This window comes from Scyliorhinus torazame, chromosome 6 (assembly GCF_047496885.1).
Source record: "Scyliorhinus torazame isolate Kashiwa2021f chromosome 6, sScyTor2.1, whole genome shotgun sequence".
Lineage (NCBI taxonomy): Eukaryota > Metazoa > Chordata > Chondrichthyes > Carcharhiniformes > Scyliorhinidae > Scyliorhinus > Scyliorhinus torazame.
The window spans coordinates 1,899,101-1,919,398 of record NC_092712.1 but is presented as its reverse complement, the minus strand read 5'-3'; the positions used below and the strand labels follow the sequence as shown (position 1 = coordinate 1,919,398).

The window sequence follows — 20,298 nt, the reverse complement described above, 5'->3', positions numbered from 1 at the left end:
TCTCGATCTCATATGAGATGGAACAGGGTCGAGGGACTGAATGGCCTCCACCTGTTCCTTTGGAATGCTCCTTGTTCATAAGAGTTTCACTGCAGTCAAAGAACTGGACGGGGGTTGGAGGCAGGACAGACAATGGGCGAGGGGGAGTAGGACTGGGACAAGAAGGATTTGAATGAGCTCCAGTATTGGGTGTGAACCATGTGAGAAATTAGGAAATGAATTTATGAGGTCAAAATCTGATAGTTGGTGATCGGAGAAAATCAGGAAGCTTCACGGTAAACTGAGGCCTAAGAGAATTCCTCCCTGTTACCTGAAGGTGGGTTTAGGATTGTCTTTCAAAGAACAAAGAAAAGTACAGCCCTCCAAGCCCGTGCCGACCATGCTGCCCGTCTAAACTAAAATCTTCTACACTACCTGGGTCCGTATCCCTCTAGTCCCATCCTATTCATGTATTTGTCAAGATGCCCCCTAAATGTGCGTCGGGCCAAGAACGCCTGGGGCCTAGGGCCTGGAGACTGGGACACCTGGGGCCTAGGGCCTGGAGACTGGGGTGCCTGGGGCCTAGAGACTGGGACACCTGGGCCTAGGGCCTGAAGACTGGGACGCCTGGGCCTAGGGCCTGGAGACTGGGACACCTGGGCCTACGGCCTGGAGACTGGGACGCCTGGGCCTAGGGCCTGGAGACTGGGATGCCTGGGGCCTAGGGCCTGGAGACTGGGACACCTGGGCCTAGGGCCTGGAGACTGGGACACCTGTGCCTAGGGCCTGGAGACTGGGACGCCTGGGCCTAGGGCCTGGAGACTGGGATGCCTGGGGCCTAGGGCCTGGAGACTGGGACGCCTAGGGCCTGGAGACTGGGATGCCTAGGGCCTGGAGACTGGGATGCCTGGGGCCTAGGGCCTGGAGACTGGGACGCCTGGGCCTAGGGCCTGGAGACTGGGACGCCTGGGCCTAGGGCCTGGAGACTGGGACACATGGGCCTAGGGCCTAGAGACTGGGATGCCTGGGGCCTAGGGCCTGGAGACTGGGACGCCTAGGGCCTGGAGACTGGGATGCCTAGGGCCTGGAGACTGGGATGCCTGGGGCCTAGGGCCTGGAGACTGGGACGCCTGGGCCTAGGGCCTGGAGACTGGGACGCCTGGGCCTAGGGCCTGGAGACTGGGACACCTGGGCCTAGGGCCTGGAGACTGGGATGCCTGGGGCCTGGAGACTGGGACGCCTAGGGCCTGGAGACTGGGATGCCTGGGGCCTAGGGCCTGGAGACTGGGACGCCTGGGCCTAGGGCCTGGAGACTGGGACACCTGAGGCCTGGGATGCCTGGGAGAGGGGGGGGGTGCGGTTGCAAGGATGCCTGTGGCCTGGGACAGTTGGGCAGGGACACCAGAGGCCTGGGTTACAGTGGCCTGTTGCCTCAGTTGTGTGATCTAGGTCCTGGGCAGAATAGAGTGGCCCGGAGTTGAACGAAATGTTGTCAGAGTGCAGACCATTTACATGCCAGCCTGAGAGGAATTGTTGAAAATCCTGAGAACCGTCCAGGAGATTGGGCAGACCAGGAGGCTGAGCCAAGAGGCTTTCTGAAAGTGCTCGGGGCTGTGGAGAGGGGGCTCAGGGCCCTGGTGTCTGTGGTGAAGTCCGATTAGGCAGGACATTGAGAAAGCGTTTGACAAGGCTAACACAATGCAACCTGATGATGGCAGCTCCTTCATGGAAGATTTAATTCAGCAGGGACAAGGTAGGGCAGCTGTAACTTGATCGCAGCTTGTGGCCGGTCTGAGTGGGGGATGGGGCCAGATGGTCAGAATTTCATCTTGTTCAATGTTCTCACACTGCTGTCGGAGGTTGTGTTAACTCTGAGTTTTAACTGTGTGTGAGAGCTGTGTGTGTGTGTGAGTGAACTGTGTGTCTGTATGAGAGTGAGCTGAGTGTGTGTGTGAGTGTGAGCTGAGTGTGTGAGTGTGAGCTGAGTGTGAGTTGAGTCTGTGTGTGAGCTGAGTGTGTGTGTGAGTGTTAGCTGAGTGAGTGTGTGAGTTCAGTGTGAGAGAGTGAGCTGTGTGTGTGTGAGCTGTGTGTCAGAGTGTGAGCTGAGTGTATGTTTGTGTGTGTGTGTGAGCTGAGTGTGTGTGAGTGTTAGCTGAGTGAGTGTGTGAGTTCAGTGTGAGAGAGTGAGCTGTGTGTGTGTGAGCTGTGTGTCAGAGTGTGAGCTGAGTGTATGTTTGTGTGTGTGTGTGAGCTGAGTGTGTGTGTGAGTGTTAGCTGAGTGAGTGTGTGAGTTCAGTGTGAGAGAGTGAGCTGTGTGTGTGTGAGCTGTGTGTCAGAGTGTGAGCTGAGTGTATGTTTGTGTGTGTGTGTGAGCTGAGTGTGTGTGTGAGTGTTAGCTGAGTGAGTGTGTGAGTTCAGTGTGAGAGAGTGAGCTGTGTGTGTGTGAGCTGTGTGTCAGAGTGTGAGCTGAGTGTATGTTTGTGTGTGTGTGTGAGCTGAGTGTGTGTGTGAGTGTTAGCTGAGTGAGTGTGTGAGTTCAGTGTGAGAGAGTGAGCTGTGTGTGTGTGAGCTGTGTGTCAGAGTGTGAGCTGAGTGTATGTTTGTGTGTGTGTGTGAGCTGAGTGTGTGTGTGAGTGTTAGCTGAGTGAGTGTGTGAGTTCAGTGTGAGAGAGTGAGCTGTGTGTGTGTGAGCTGTGTGTCAGAGTGTGAGCTGAGTGTATGTTTGTGTGTGAGTGTGAGCTGTGTGTGTGTGTGAGTGTAGGCTGAGTGAGTGTGTGAGTTCAGTGTGAGAGAGTGAGCTGTGTGTGTGTGAGCTGTGTGTCAGAGTGTGAGCTGAGTGTATGTTTGTGTGTGTGTGTGAGCTGAGTGTGTGTGTGAGTGTTAGCTGAGTGTGTGTGTGAGTGTTAGCTGAGTGAGTGTGTGAGTTCAGTGTGAGAGAGTGAGCTGTGTGTGTGTGAGCTGTGTGTCAGAGTGTGAGCTGAGTGTATGTTTGTGTGTGTGTGTGAGCTGAGTGTGTGTGTGAGTGTTAGCTGAGTGAGTGTGTGAGTTCAGTGTGAGAGAGTGAGCTGTGTGTGTGTGAGCTGTGTGTCAGAGTGTGAGCTGAGTGTATGTTTGTGTGTGAGTGTGAGCTGTGTGTGTGTGTGAGTGTAGGCTGAGTGAGTGTGTGAGTTCAGTGTGAGAGAGTGAGCTGTGTGTGTGTGAGCTGTGTGTCAGAGTGTGAGCTGAGTGTATGTTTGTGTGTGTGTGTGAGCTGAGTGTGTGTGTGAGTGTTAGCTGAGTGTGTGTGTGAGTGTTAGCTGAGTGAGTGTGTGAGTTCAGTGTGAGAGAGTGAGCTGTGTGTGTGTGAGCTGTGTGTCAGAGTGTGAGCTGAGTGTATGTTTGTGTGTGTGTGTGCACTTTAGCTTTATTTACCTTAGAGTTATTTGGTGCTGGGGGCAGCCAGTGTGAACTGGGTCCATGTGTGGATTACTGCTCACTCCTCACTCACTCACTCCTCACTCACTCACTCCTCACTCACTCACTCCTCACTCACTCACTTCTCACTCACTCATTCCTCAGTCCCTCACTCCTCACTCACTCCTCACTCACTCACTCCTCACTCACTCACTCCTCACTCACTCATTCCTCAGTCCCTCACTCCTCACTCACTCCTCACTCACTCATTCCTCACTCACTCACTCCTCACTCACTCATTCCTCAGTCCCTCACTCACTCCTCACTCACTCACTCCTCACTCACTCACTCACTCACTCACTCACTCACTCCTCACTCACTCATTCCTCAATCCCTCACTCCTCACTCACTCCTCACTCACTCACTCCTCAGTCCCTCACTCACTCACTCCTCACTCACTCACTCCTCACTCACTCATTCCTCAGTCCCTCACTCCTCACTCACTCCTCACTCACTCACTCCTCACTCACTCATTCCTCACTCCTCGCTCACTCACTCCTCACTCACTCATTCCTCAGTCCCTCACTCACTCCTCACTCACTCCTCACTCACTCACTCCTCACTCACTCATTCCTCAGTCCCTCACTCACTCACTCCTCACTCACTCACTCCTCACTCACTCACTCCTCACTCACTCATTCCTCAGTCCCTCACTCACTCCTCACTCACTCATTCCTCACTCACTCACTCCTCACTCACTCATTCCTCAGTCCCTCACTCACTCCTCACTCACTCACTCCTCACTCACTCATTCCTCAGTCTCTCACTCCTCACTCACTCCTCACTCACTCACTCCTCACTCACTCATTCCTCAGTCCCTCACTCCTCACTCACTCCTCAGTCACTCATTCCTCACTCCTCACTCACTCACTCCTCACTCACTCATTCCTCAGTCCCTCACTCACTCCTCACTCACTCACTCCTCACTCACTCACTCCTCACTCACTCATTCCTCAGTCCCTCACTCACTCCTCACTCACTCACTCCTCACTCACTCATTCCTCAGTCTCTCACTCCTCACTCACTCCTCACTCACTCACTCCTCACTCACTCATTCCTCAGTCCCTCACTCCTCACTCACTCCTCAGTCACTCATTCCTCACTCCTCACTCACTCACTCCTCACTCACTCATTCCTCAGTCCCTCACTCACTCCTCACTCACTCACTCCTCACTCACTCATTCCTCACTCCTCACTCACTCCTCACTCACTCATTCCTCAGTCCCTCACTCACTCCTCACTCACTCACTCCTCACTCACTCATTCCTCAGTCCCTCACTCACTCCTCACTCACTCCTCACTCACTCATTCCTCAGTCCCTCACTCACTCCTCACTCACTCCTCACTCACTCATTCCTCAGTCCCTCACTCACTCCTCACTCACTCACTCCTCACTCACTCACTCCTCACTCACTCCTCTATCACTCCTCACTCACTCACTCCTCACTCACTCCTCACTCACTCCTCACTCACTCATTCCTCAGTCCCTCACTCAATCCTCACTCACTCCTCACTCACTCATTCCTCAGTCCCTCACTCACTCCTCATTCACTCACTCCTCACTCACTCACTCCTCACTCATTCCTCACTCACTCCTCACTCACTCCTCACTCACTTACTCATTCCTCACTCACTCCTCACTCACTCATTCCTCAGTCCTTCACTCCTCACTCACTCCTCACTCACTCATTCCTCACTCCTCACTCACTCCTCACTCACTCATTCCTCAGTCACTCACTCACTCCTCACTCACTCATTCCTCACTCACTCCTCACTCACTCATTCCTCAGTCCCTCACTCACTCACTCCTCGCTCACTCACTCATTCCTCATTCACTCATTCCTCACTCACTCCTCACTCATTCCTCAGTCCCTCACTCACTCACTCCTCACTCACTCATTCCTCACTCACTCCTCACTCACTCATTCCTCACTCACTCATTCCTCACTCACTCCTCACTCACTCACTCCTCACTCACTCCTCACTCACTCACTGCTCACTCACTCCTCACTCACTCATTCCTCAGTTCCTCACTCACTCATTCCTCACTCACTCATTCCTCACTCACTCCTCACTCACTCATTTCTCAGTCCCTCACTCACTCCTCACTCATTCCTCACTCACTCCTCTCACTCACTCCTCTCACGCACTCCTCACTCATTCACTACTCACTCACTCCTCACACTCACTCACTCAGTCCTCACTCACTCCTCAATCACTCATTCCTCAGTCCCTCACTCACACTCCTCGCTCACTCACTCATTCCTCACTCACTCATTCCTCACTCACTCATTCCTCACTCCCTCATTCACTCCCCACTCACTCATTCCTCACTCACTCATTCCTCACTCACTCATTCCTCACTCACTCATTCCTCACTCACTCCTCACTCATTCCTCACTCACTCATTCCTCACTCACTCCTCACTCACTCAATCCTCACTCACTCCTCTCACCCACTCAGTCCTCCCTCACGCCTCTCCCTCACTCCTCACTCACTCATTCCTCACTCCTCACTCACTCACTCCTCACTCACTCTCTTCACTCACTCCTCACTCACTCACGCCTCACTCACTCCTCACTCACTCCTCACTCACTCCACTCTCATCACTCACTCCTCATTCACTCCTCACTCACTCACTCCTCACTCACTCACTCCTCACTCACTCCTCACTCACTCCTCACTCCCTCACTCCTCACTCACTCCTCTCACTCACTCCTCACTCACTGCTCACTCACTCACTCACTCAGTGCTCCCTCACTCCTCTCCCTCACTCTTCACTCACTCCTCACTCACTCACTCCCCACTCTCTCACTCTCTCTCTCACTCCCCAGTCACTCCTCACTCACTCCCCACTCACTCCTCACTCACTCCCCACTCAACTCACTCACTCCTCACTCACTCACTCCTCACTCCTCACTCACTCCACTCACTCCTCACTCGCTCATTCCTCACTCACTCCTCACTCACTTACTCCTCACTCACTCCTCTCACTCACTCACTTCTCACTCACTCACTCCTCACTCACTCACTCCCCACTCACTCCTCACTCACCCCTCACTCACTCCTCACTCACTCCTCACTCACTCCTCCCTCACTCACTCCTCACTCCTCTCACTCACATAGTCCTCCCTCACGCCTCACCCTCACTCCTCACTCACTCATTCCTCACTCACTCACTCCCCACTCCCTCACTCACTCCCCACTCACCTCACTCCTCACTCACTCACTCCTCACTCACTCCTCACTCACTTCTCACTCACTCCTCACTCATTCACTCCTCACTCACTCCCCACTCACTCACTCCCCACCTCACTCCTCACTCACTCACTCCTCACTCACTCCTCACTCCTCTCACTCACTCAGTCCTCCCTCACTCCACTCCCTCACTCCTCACTTACTCACTCCCCACTCTCTCACTCACTCCCCACTCACTCCTCACTCACTCCTCACTCACTCCTCACTCACTCATTCACTACTCACTCACTCCTCTCACTCACTCCTCTCACGCACTCCTCACTCATTCACTACTCACTCACTCCTCACACTCACTCACTCAGTCCTCACTCACTGACTCCACACTCACTGACTCCCCACTCACTCACTCACTCTCTCCCTCACTCCTCACTCACTCACTCCTCACTCCACGCTCACTCACTCCTCACGCATTCCTCACTCACTCACTCCTCACTCACTCACTCCTCACCCTCACTCACTCAGTCCTCCCTCACCCCTCTCCCTCACTCCTCACTCACTCCTCACTCACTCATTCCTCACTCACTCCTCACGCATTCCTCACTCACTCACTCCCCACTCTCTCACTCACTCTCTCACTCACTCCCCACTCACTCCTCACTCACTCCTCACTCACTCACTCCTCACTCACTTACTCCTCACTCACTCACTCCTCACTCACTCCTCACTCGCTCCTCACTCACTCACTCCTCATTCATGCCTCACTCCTCACTCCTCTCACTCACTCACTCACTCCTCTCACTCACTCCTCACACTCCCCACTCACTCCTCTCACTCACTCCTCTCACTCACTCACTCAGTCCTCCCTCACTCACTCCTCATTCACTCATTCCTCACTCACTCACTCCCCACTCACTCCTCACTCACTCCACACTCACTGACTCCCCGACTCCCCACTCACTCACAGTCCTCCCTCATTCCTCACTCCTCACTCATTCCTCACTCACTCACTCCCCACTCTCACTCACTCCTCACTCACTCATTCCCCACTCCTCACTCATTCCTCACTCACTCACTCCCCACTCCTCACTCATTCCTCACTCACTCCTCTCACTCACTCCTCACACTCACTCACTCAGTACTCCCTCACTCCTCACTCCCTCACTCCACACTCACTGACTCCCCACTCACTCACTCCCCACTCACTCACTCCTCACTCACTCCTCACTCACTCACTCCTCACACTCACTCACTCAGTACTCCCTCACTCCTCACTCCTCACTCCCTCACTCCACACTCACTCACTCCCCACTCACTCTCCTCACTCACTCCCCACTCACTCCTCACTCACTCCTCACTCACTCACTCCCCACTCACTCCTCACTCACTCCCCACTCACTCCTCACTCACTCCTCACTCACTCACTCCTCACTCACTCACTCCCCACTCTCTCACTCACTCTCCCACTCACTCACTCACTCCTCACTGACTCACTCCTCACTCATTCCCTCCTCTCACTGGGCCTTTGCGCAGGGTTTTATGTCAATATACTGGCAAGTTGTTGGATTTTGTTCTCATAGGTTGAGAGTTTAATCAGAGGGTATTTTTAACCTCCCCCCCACACAGGGGACAAGGAGAGAATCCTGTGCATTGCTGCAAACTGGAGCTGGGGGCCGAGGCGTCTCCGTCTCTCTCTCTGTCTCTCTCTCCGTCTCTCTCTCTGTCTCTCTCTCCGTCTCTCTCTCTCACTCTCTACCTTGCTGTCTCTGCCTCTCTCACTTCTCCGCTGTCTCTCACAAGCTGTGATCGGTTTGGATGAAGATTTTACCCGGTAGGTGAATCTTTGTCTGCGAATGACCTTGACTCTCCGGCTATATTTTCCACGTTTAAAACGGGGCCAGTTGTCATCTGTTTCGAATTTACAGAAACTAACTCCAGCTTCTCCAGAAATACTGCCTGTCCCTCCTCCCTCAGTCCAGTTTGGATTTTGGCCAATCACTAAATCACTATTGACGAGGGAGCACAAAGAATAGATTTCGTGCAAGGAAAAGATGACACCTGTTGGAGAGGGAAATATCTGTTGTGTGTGACCCTGTATCAGACACAGAGGACAAGGCAAACAAACCGAGAGACCTGGAGTACAAATAGGAAAAATACAGTCAGGGGGAGGGTACAGCCAGGGGGGAGTACGGCCAGGGGGAGAGTACGGCCAGGGGGAGGGTACAGCCAGGGGGGAGTACGGTCAGGGGGAGTACGGTCAGGGGGAGGGTACAGCCAGGGGGGAGTACGGTCAGGGGGAGAGTACGGTCAGGGGGAGGGTACGGTCAGGGGGAGGGTACAGCCAGGGGGAGGGTACAGCCAGGGGGGAGTACGGCCAGGGGGAGAGTACGGCCAGGGGGAGAGTACGGTCAGGGGAGGGTACAGCCAGGGGGGAGAGTACGGCCAGGGGGAGAGTACGGTCAGGGGGAGTACGGCCAGGGGGAGAGTACGGTCAGGGGGAGAGTACGGTCAGGGGGAGGGTACAGTCAGGGGGAGGGTACAGCCAGGGGGAGAGTACGGTCAGGGGGAGGGTACAGCCAGGGGGAGAGTACGGTCAAGGGGAGAGTACGGCCAGGGGGAGAGTACGGTCAGGGGGAGGGTACAGCCAGGGGGGAGAGTACGGCCAGGGGGAGAGTACGGTCAGGGGGAGTACGGTCAGGGGCAGTACGGTCAGGGGGAGGGTACAGCCAGGGGGGAGTACGGTCAGGGGGAGTACGGTCAGGGGGAGGGTACGGTCAGGGGGAGGGTACAGTCAGGGGGAGGGTACAGCCAGGGGGAGAGTACGGTCAGGGGGAGGGTACAGCCAGGGGGAGAGTACGGTCAGGGGGAGAGTACGGCCAGGGGGAGAGTACGGTCAGGGGGAGGGTACAGCCAGGGGGGAGAGTACGGCCAGGGGGAGAGTACGGTCAGGGGGAGAGTACGGTCAGGGGGACAGTACAGTCAGGGGGAGGGTACAGCCAGGGGGAGAGTACGGTCAGGGGGAGGGTACAGCCAGGGGGGAGTACGGTCAGGGGGAGTACGGTCAGGGGGAGAGTACGGTCAGGGGGAGAGTACGGTCAGGGGGGAGTACGGTCAGGGGGAGTACGGTCAGGGGGAGAGTACGGTCAGGGGGAGAGTACGGTCAGGGGGAGAGTACGGTCAGGGAGAAGAGTACGGACAGGGGACAGTACGGTCAGGGGGAGGGTACAGCCAGGGGAGAGTACGGTCAGGGGGAGTACGGTCAGGGGGAGAGTACGGTCAGGGGGAGAGTACGGTCAGGGGGAGAGTACGGTCAGGGGGAGAGTACGGTCAGGGGGAAGAGTACGGACAGGGGACAGTACGGTCAGGGGGAGGGTACAGCCAGGGGAGAGTACAGTCAGGGGGAGTACGGTCAGGGGCAGTACGGTCAGGGGGAGGGTACAGCCAGGGGGGAGTACAGTCAGGGGGAGGGTACAGCCAGGGGAGAGTACGGTCAGGGGGAGTACGGTCAGGGGCAGTACGGTCAGGGGGAGGGTACAGCCAGGGGGGAGTACGGTCAGGGGGAGTACGGTCAGGGGCAGTACAGCCAGGGGGGAGTACGGTCAGGGGGAGAGTACGGTCAGGGGGAGAGTATGGTCAGGGGGAGAGTACGGCCAGGGGAGAGTACGGTCAAGGGGAGAGTACGGTCAAGGGGAGAGTACGGACAGGGGGAGAGTACGGACAGGGGGAGAGTACGGACAGGGGAGAGTACGGACAGGGGGAGAGTACAGCCAGGGGAGAGTACGGCCAGGGGAGAGTACGGCCAAGGGAGAGTACGGTCAGGGGGAGAGTACGGACTGGGGGAGAGTACGGCCAGGGGAGAGTACGGTCAGGGGGAGAGTAAGGCCAGGGGAGAGTACGGTCAGGGGGAGAGTACGGACAGGGGGAAGAGTACAGCCAGGGGTGAGTACAGCCAGGGGTGAGTACGGCCAGGGGAGAGTACGGCCAGGGGAGAGTACGGTCAGGGGGAGAGTACGGTCAAGGGGAGTACGGTCAGGGGGAGAGTTTGGCCAGGGGAAAGTACGGTCAGGGGGAGAGTACGGACAGGGGGAGCGTACGATCGGGGGAAGTGTACGGCCTGGGGAAAGTACGGACAGGGGGAGAGTACGGACAGGGGGAGAGTACGGTCAGGGGGAGAGTATGGCCAGGGGAAAGTAAGGTCAGGGGGAAGAGTACGGAGAGGGGGAGCGTACGATCAGGGGGAGTGTACGGACAGGGGGAGAGTACAGTCAGTGGGAGAGTACGGACAGGGGGAGAGTATGGTCAGGGGGAGAGTATGGCCAGGGGAAAGTACGGTCAGGGGGAGAGTACGGACAGGGGGAGCGTACGATCGGGGGGAGTGTACAGCCAGGGGGGAGAGTATGGTCAGGGGGAGAGTACGGTCAGGGGGAAGAGTATGGCCAGGGGAGAGTACGGACAGGGGGAGAGTACGGACTGGGGGAGAGTACGGCCAGGGGAGAGTACGGTCAGGGGGAGAGTAAGGCCAGGGGAGAGTACGGTCAGGGGGAGAGTACGGACAGGGGGAGAGTACAGCCAGGGGTGAGTACAGCCAGGGGTGAGTACGGCCAGGGGAGAGTACGGCCAGGGGAGAGTACGGTCAGGGGGAGAGTACGGTCAAGGGGAGTACGGTCAGGGGGAGAGTATGGCCAGGGGAAAGTACGGTCAGGGGGAGAGTACGGACAGGGGGAGCGTACGATCGGGGGAAGTGTACGGCCTGGGGAAAGTACGGTCGGGGGAGAGTACGGACAGGGGGAGAGTACGGTCAGGGGGAGAGTATGGCCAGGGGAAAGTAAGGTCAGGGGGAGAGTACGGAGAGTGGGAGCGTACGATCAGGGGGAGTGTACGGACAGGGGGAGAGTACAGTCAGTGGGAGAGTACGGACAGGGGGAGAGTATGGTCAGGGGGAGAGTATGGCCAGGGGAAAGTACGGTCAGGGGGAGAGTACGGACAGGGGGAGCGTACGATCGGGGGGGAGTGTACAGCCAGGGGGGAGAGTACGGTCAGGGGGAGAGTACGGTCAGGGGGAAGAGTATGGCCAGGGGAGAGTACGGACAGGGAGAGAGTACGGCCAGGGGGAGAGTACGGTCAGGGGGAAGAGTATGGCCAGGGGAGAGTACGGACAGGGAGAGAGTACGGCCAGGGGGAGAGTACGGTCAGGGGGAAGAGTATGGCCAGGGGAGAGTACGGACAGGGAGAGAGTACGGTCAGGGGGAAGAGTATGGCCAGGGGAGAGTACGGACAGGGAGAGAGTACGGCCAGGGGGAGAGTACGGTCAGGGGGAAGAGTATGGCCAGGGGAGAGTACGGACAGGGAGAGAGTACGGCCAGGGGGAGGAGACATACAGCGAGGAGGAGCATTAACTGGGTCTGTTTCTCACTGGTTTCGATTACCGTGCTTTATTCCAGTTGAGGCGGACATTGTGTGATATTTGTTTTAGGATTTGAAGCCAGCAAATTTTCTCTCTCTCTTTCTCTCTCACTCACTTTCTCTGTTCCGGTTATTTGACTGTATCATACAGGGCCAGTCAGAGAGAGTGAACACTACTGTTAAAGGTTGAGGGTGTAGGGTGTGAGAGGGGGGATAGAGAGAGTGTGGGAGTGAGACAGGAGGGATAGAAGGAGTGTGGAGGTGAGTGAGAGGGGGCGAGAGAGGGGTGAGGGGGGGGAGAGAGGGAGTGTGGGAAAGAGGGAGTGTGGGAGCGAGAGGGAGTGGGAGTGAGGGGGGTGGGGAGAGAGGGAGTGTGGGGGAGAGAGGGAGGGTGAGGGGGGAGAGAGGGAGTGTGGGGGAGAGAGGGAGTGTGGGGGAGAGAGGGAGTGTGGGGGAGAGAGGGAGTGTGGGAGAGAGAGGGAGTGTGGGAGCGAGAGGGAGTTGGAGTGAGGGGGGTGGGGAGAGTGGGAGTGAGGGGGGTGGGGAGAGGGAGTGTGGGGAGAGAGGGAGTGTGAGGGTGAGGGGGAGAGAGAGGGAGTGTGGGGGAGAGAGGGGGTGAGGGGGGTGGGAGGGAGGGAGTGAGGGAGTGTGGGAAAGAGGGAGTGTGGGAAAGAGAGGGAGTGTGGGAGTGAGGGGGGTGGGGAGAGAGGGTGTGGGGGAGAGAGGGAGTGAGGGGGTGGGGAGAGAGGGAGTGTGAGGGTGAGGGGCAGAGAGGGAGTGAGGGGGTGGGGAGGGAGGGAGTGTGAGGGTGAGGGGGAGAGGGAGTGTGGGAAAGAGGGAGTGTGGGAAAGAGAGGGAGTGTGGGAGTGAGGGGGTGGGGAGAGAGGGAGTGTGGGGGAGAGAGGGAGTGAGGGGGTGGGGAGAGAGGGAGTGTGAGGGTGAGGGGCGGTGAGGGGGGGAGAGAGGGAGTGTGGGGGAGAGGGAGTGAGGGAGGGTGAGGGGGAGAGAAGGAGTGTGAGGGTGAGGGGGAGAGAGGCAGGGTGAGGGGGAGAGAGGGAGTGTGAGGGTGAGGGGCGGAGAGGGAGTGAGGGGGGGAGAGAGGGAGTGTGGGGGAGAGAGGGAGTGAGGGGGGTGGGGAGTGTGAGGGTGAGGGGGAGATAGGGAGGGTGAGGGTGAGAGAGGGAGTGAGGGGGGGGAGAGAGGGAGTGAGGGGGGGGAGAGAGGGAGTGTGGGGGAGAGAGAGGGAGTGTGGGGGAGAGAGGGAGTGTGAGGGTGAGAGAGGGAGTGTGAGGGTGAGAGAGGGAGTGAGGGGGGTGGGGAGAGAGGGAGGGGGAGAGAGGAAGTGAGGGGGGTGGGGAGGGAGGGAGTGTGAGGGTGAGGGGGAGAGAGGGAGGGTGAGGGGGAGAGAGGGAGTGAGGGGGGGAGAGAGGGAGTGAGGGAGGGGAGAGAGGGAGGGTGAGGGAGAGAGAGGGAGTGTGAGGGTGAGAGAGGGAGTGTGAGGGAGTGAGGGGGGGGAGAGAGGGAGGGTGAGGGGGAGAGAGGGAGTGAGGGGGGGAGAGAGGGAGTGTGAGGGGGAGAGAGGGAGTGTGAGGGTGAGAGAGGGAGTGTGAGGGGGAGAGAGGGAGTGAGGGGGGGAGAGAGGGAGTGTGAGGGTGAGAGAGGGAGTGAGGGGGGTGGGGAGAGAGGGAGTGAGGGGGGGAGAGAGGGAGTGTGAGGGTGAGAGAGGGAGTGAGGGGGGTGGGGAGAGAGGGAGTGTGGGGGAGAGAGGGGGGGAGAGAGGGAGTGTGGGGGGGGAGAGAGGGAGTGAGGGGGGGAGAGAGGGAGTGGGGGGGGAGAGAGGGAGTGAGGGGGGGGAGAGAGGGAGTGAGGGGGGGAGAGAGGGAGTGGGGGGGGGGAGAGAGGGAGTGTGAGGGTGAGAGAGGGAGTGTGAGGGGGAGAGAGGGAGTGAGGGGGGGAGAGAGGGAGTGTGAGGGGGAGAGAGGGAGGGTGAGGGTGAGAGAGGGAGTGTGAGGGTGAGGGGGAGAGAGGGGGGGGGAGAGAGGGAGGGTGAGGGTGAGAGAGGGAGGGTGAGGGTGAGAGAGGGAGTGAGGGGGGGGGGACAGATCCAGCCAGCCACTGCATTGCAGGAGGCTGCAGAGGGTAGGGTTGGGCGATCACGGAGCTGATCTCCTCCCTCTCAGCTCCCTCCCCATCTCGCTGCCTGAACATTGTTGTGTCTGTCTCTGGGTGTGCAGTCAAGACCCTCCCCCTCCTCATGCCTCCCAATTCCACCAGCCCCCTCTTCCCCACCCTGGTGGTAGTGGGCCACATTGTCACTCTGCTGGCTGTCTGGCACTGGAGGAAGAGGCGAAGGCAGAGATCAGGTAAGGTGCACAGGATGGGGAGCCATGAGAGTGGGGGGTACCTGGGCTGCTGCAAGGGCTGGGGGAGGGTGGGAGGCACTGGGCTGTGGGGCCCACATCCTGCCGGCTTAAAGGAGAAAACTGCGGTAACTTTTAATAGAGGAAACTAACTCTCTGCGTATCCTGATTCCATGACAACTCACCATCTCCCGTCATCAGCTGCCTGCCTGCGGGATTCTCCTTAAAAGGGCTATAACACCCTGTGGGGTCCTCCTTAAAAGGGCAATAACACCAAGGGGTCCTCCTTAAAAGGGCTATAACATCCTGAGGGGTCCTCCTTAAACAGACTAACACTCTGTGGGGTCCTTCTGGAAAGACTACAATACTCTTGGAGACTATGAGAGTTTTTTACACAGTGCCTTGCTCCGATCGTTGGAGAGATAGCTCTGAGGTTGTCCATTCAGCCACCATGCTGTCCCATTTTCTGTTCTGTCCCCACAATACTGTATTTATTTTCACCTTCAAGCATTTATTCGATTCCCGTTTAGAACCCACTGTTTAAGCTGTTTGAAAGAATTGTTCAAGAAATGGATTCCAGAATGTAATTCAGTGTTAAAAATGTTTTCCACCTTGTGTTTCCTCTGGTTTTTATTGTGAGAGGCTGTTGGAAACAGACTCAATAACCAGTTTCAAAACAAATTGGATATGTAATTAAATGCAAGGTTAACGGGGTCAGGGGGAAGAGCAGGGTGTGCCGGTTCAATTGGGAGCTCGTTCTCAGAGCCAGTACAGGTACAGTGGAGCGAGTGGCCTCTGACGCAGTATGATTGCATGGCAGAGGGTTTGCTGAGCTGTTACATTCAGGAATGATAGTGGCAGGTTATAGGATAGTTTATCTGTTTCGCCACAATCTGTGGGGCCCACGTGTGAAATGCTGCTTGTTTCAGTTTGCTGGTATCCATGATTTATATTCCAACATTCTGTGAATGAACTCAGTGACAGGCTCCATCTCATCAGTTTTATCTATTCAATCATCTCTTCCAAAAGTTTGTCAATAGTAACATTATGGAGAGGCTCAGTGAGTCTGGAATATTCACTTTAAATAGAATATCTTTAAATAGCGTCTGCCCTGAATTGGGGTCTGTTTAGTTCTCCCCCCTCCCCCCAGCCCCTGACTTGGAATGATGGAGGGATGGTTATATCCCTTCCCAGTACAGCTTTCTGACGCTGAATCCCCAATAGGCTCAGACAATGACCTTTCTGCAGTGACTTTGCACATATCCATGTAGAGAATCAATAACAGGATCTGGGCGTGGGGCCCAGGCAGAGTAATAGGAAACCTCGGGATATTCAAAGCGAGGCAAACAACAGGATCCTGAGCTCATGATGAGGAACAGCCTGGGGTGCAGCTCACACTACAGGTGTCTATGGGTCCCTCTACAGGTGTCTGTGTCTGTACAGGTGTCTGTGTCTGTACGGGTGTCTGTACAGGTGGCTATACGGGTGTGTCTGTGTCTGTACAGGTGTCTCTGTACAGGTGTGTCTGTACAGGTGTCTGTGTCTGTACAGGTGTCTGTCTGTACGGGTGTCTGTACGGGTGTCTGTATGAGTGTCTGTACGGGTGTCTGTATGAGTGTCTGTACAGGTGTCTGTATGAGTGTCTGTACGGGTGTCTGTATGGTGTCTGTACGGGTGTCTGTATGAGTGTCTGTACGGGTGTCTGTACGAGTGTCTGTAAGGGTGTCTGTACGGGTGTCTGTACGGTGTCTGTACGGGTGTCTGTACGGGTGTCTGTACAGGTGTCTGTATGAGTGTCTGTACGGGTGTCTGTACGAGTGTCTGTACGGGTGTCTGTATGGTGTCTGTACGGGTGTCTGTACGGGTGTCTGTACGAGTGTCTGTACGAGTGTCTGTATGGGTGTCTGTACGGGTGTCTGTACGGGTGTCTGTATGAGTGTTTGTACGAGTGTCTGTACGGGTGTCTGTACGAGTGTCTGTACGGGTGTCTGTACGGGTGTCTGTACGAGTGTCTGTACGGGTGTCTGTACGAGTGTCTGTACGGGTGTCTGTACGAGTGTCTGTACGGGTGTCTGTACGGTGTCTGTACGGCTGTCTATGAGTGTCTGTACGAGTGTCTGTATGGTGTCTGTACGAGTGTCTGTACGGGTGTCTGTACGGTGTCTGTACGGCTGTCTGTACGGGTGTCTGTACGAGTGTCTGTACGGGTGTCTGTACGGTGTCTGTACGGCTGTCTGTACGGGTGTCTGTACGAGTGTCTGTACGAGTGTCTGTACGGGTGTCTGTACGGGTGTCTGTACGGGTGTCTGTACGAGTGTCTGTACGAGTGTCTGTACGGGTGTCTGTATGGTGTCTGTACGAGTGTCTGTACGGTGTCTGTACGGCTGTCTGTACGGGTGTCTGTACGGGAGTCTGTCTGTACGGTGTCTGTACGGCTGTCTGTACGGGTGTCTGTACGGGTGTCTGTATGGTGTCTGTACGAGTGTCTGTACGGGTGTCTGTACGGGTGTCTGTACGAGTGTCTGTACGGGTGTCTGTACGAGTGTCTGTACGGGTGTCTGTATGGTGTCTGTACGAGTGTCTGTACGGTGTCTGTACGGCTGTCTGTACGGGTGTCTGTACGGGAGTAATCTCCATTCAAGGCAGCAACACCTGAACACTGTTCATTTCAGCCGTTTTACCAGGACACCCACTCCAGGCGCCAGTCATGGTTTAAGGGACAGCTTTCTCCCCCTCGGGGGCGATTATCCAGCAGCCAATATGCTCCTCAACGGGCATCAGTAATTCAGATTGTCTGGGCCATTATTATCTTGCTGTTTGTGCAATCTTGCTCCGTGAAAATTGGTTGCTGTATTTTCTGCACTATAATAATGTCTCCACTTCATAGAGACCGGTGTTATATAAATGCAAGTCTCAGCAATAACTTGCTCTCAGACGCTCAGTTTGGGTTCCGCCAGGGTCACTCAGCTCCTGACCTCATTACAGCCTTGGTTCAAACATGGAGAAAAGAGCTGAATGCCAGAGGTGAGGTGAGAGTGACTGCCCTCGACATCAAGGCAGCATTTGACCGAGTGTGGCATCAAGGAGCCCGAGCTAAACTGGAGTCACGGGGAATCAGGGGGGAAACTCTCCGCTGGTTGGAGTCAGACCCGGCACAAAGGAAGATGGTTGTGATGGTTGGAGGTCAATCATCTCAGCTCCAGGACATCACTGCAGGAGTTCCTCAGGGTCTTGTCCTCGGCCCAACCACCTTCAGCTGCTTCAATGACCTTCCTTCCATCATAGGTCAGAAGTGGGGATGTTTGCGGATGACTGCACAATGTTCAGCACCATTCGCGACTCCTCAGATACTGAACCAGTCCCTGTCCAAATGGATTGGGTTGGATTTGTTTATTGTCACGTGTACCGAGGTACAGTGAGTATTTTCCTGCAAGCAGCTGAAACTGATCATTTAGTACATGAAAAGAAAATACGTAATAGGACAACACTCAATTGGGCAATACCCAAATGCAGCAAGACCTGGACAATATCCAGGTTTGGGCTGACAAGTGCCAGGCAATGACCATCTCCTACAATAGAGGATCTAACCACCGCCCCTTGGCACTCAATGGCGTTCCCATCGCTGAATACCCCACTATCAACATCCTGGGGGTTACCATTGATCAGAAACTGAACTGGACCCAGCCACATTAATACTGTGGCTACCAGGACAGGTCAGAGGCTGAGAATCGTACGGCGAGTAACTCACCTGATCCCCCCCCCCAAAGCCTGTCCACCATCTACAACACACTAGTCAGGAATGTGATGGAATACTCTCCACTTGCCTGGATGAGCGCGGCTCCAACAACACTCAAGAAGCTCAACACCATCCAGGACAAAGCAGCCCCGCTTGATTGCTCCCCTTCCACAAACATTCAAACCCTTTACCATCGACGCAGTGGCAGCCGTGTGTACCATCTACAAGATGTACTGCAGTAACTCACCAACGTTCCTTCGACAACACCTTCCAAAGCCTCCAATACCAGTATGTCCTTTCTTAGATGTGGAGACCAAAACTACACAGCTTAGTCCAGAAGTGGTTTCACCAAAACCTGTGCAATTGCTGCAAGACTTCTGTATTCCTGTTCTCAAATTCAGTAGTTATCAGAGATTTGATTGACAGGCGTTTCTATAGCCGCAAACGAGACTCCAGGATGGTATGTTGCCTCCCTGGCCTGCTGCCCAGGCCAAGGATGTCTCGGAGCGGGTACAGGACATTCTGGAGGGGGAGGGTGAACAGCCAGTGGTTGTGGTCACATCGGTACCAACGACACAGGTAAAAAAAGGGATGAGGTCCTAAAGGCAGAATATAGGGAGTTAGGAAGAAAGTTGAGAAGTCGGACCTCGAAGGCGGTGATCTCAGGATTACTACCAGTGCCACGTGCTAGTCAGAGTAGAAATGACAGGATGTATCGGATAAATATGAGGCTGAAGAGATGGTGTCAGGGGGAGGGTTTCAGATTCCTGGGGCATTGGGACCGGTTCTGGGGGAGGTGGGACCTGTACAAACTGGACAGGTTACACCTGGGCAGGACTGGAACTGATGGGCTCGGGGGTGTACTTGCTAAAGTAGTTGGGGAGGGTTTAACTGAAATAGGAGGGGGGTGGGAACCTATGCAAGGAGTCAGAGGAGGGGGAAATAAGGACAAAACCAAAAGACAGAAAGTGGAATAAGAAAAGTGATAGGCAGAGAAACCAAGTAACTAGTAATATTAAAAAGACAAGCTCAAAGGCTTTGTGCCTTAACACACGGAGCATTCGCAATAAAGTGGATGAACTAATCGTGCAAATAGACGTGAACGGTATGGTATAGTCGGGATTACAGAGACACGGCTGCAGGGTGACCAGGGATGGGAACTGAACATCCAGAGGTATTCAGTATTTAGGAACGACAGACAAAAAGGAAAAGGCGATGTGGTTGCATTGCTGGTTCAAGAGGAAATTAACACAATAGTGAGGGAGGATATTGGCTCCGACAATGTGGAGTCTGTATGGGTAGTGCTGAGAAACAGCAAGGGGCAAAAAGCATTGTATACAGACCCCTAAACTGCAGTGATATTGTTGGGAATGGCATTAAACAGGAAAGTAGAGACGCATGTGATAAAGGAACAACTGTAATTATCGGTGATTTTAATCCGCATATAGATTGGGCAAATCAAATTAGCTACAATACCATAGAGGAGGAATTCCTGGAGTGTATACAGGATGGTTTTCTGGATCAATATGTTGAGGAGCCAACTAGAGAACAGGCCACCCTAGATTGGGTACTGTGAAAAGCGAATCATTGCCAATCTGGCTGTGCAAGACCCCTTGGGGATGAGTGACCATAACATGATAGAATTTTTCAGCTAGATGGAGAGTGAAGTAGTTGATTCTGAGACTAGGGTGCTGAATCTTAATAAAGGATTTGTTTTGATTTGATTTATTGTCACATGTACCGAAGTACAGTGAAAAGTATTTTTCTGCGGCCGAGGGAACGTACACAGTACGTACATAGTAGACAAAAAAGAATAATCGACGGAGAACATTGACAAATGGTACATCGACAAACAGTGATTGGTTACAGTGCGGAACAAGGGGCCAAACAAAGCAAATACATGAACAAGAGCAGCATAGGGCGTCGTGAATAGTGTTCTTACAGGGAACAGATCAGTCCGAGGGGGAGTCGTTGAGGAGTCTTGTAGCTGTGGGGAAGAAGCTGTTCCTATGTCTGGATGTGCGGGTCTTCAGACTTCTGTACCGTCTGCCTGATGGAAGGGTCTGGAGGAAGGCAATGCCTGGATGATGGGGTCTCTGACAATGCATCCTGCTTTTCTGAAGCAGCAGGAGGTGTAGACAGAATCAATGTGAGGGTGGCAGCTTGTGGGAT

General features: G+C 55.1%; 1 protein-coding gene across 1 annotated transcript in view; it reads left to right on the top strand.

The window, feature by feature from the left end:
- Positions 1-20,298, top strand: part of LOC140425663 (plectin-like) — a 620,159-nt gene that overhangs the window by 25,806 nt on the left and 574,055 nt on the right. The window contains 1 exon segment of the mRNA XM_072510158.1: positions 14,174-14,393. Coding sequence (XP_072366259.1) covers positions 14,174-14,393 — 220 coding nt within the window.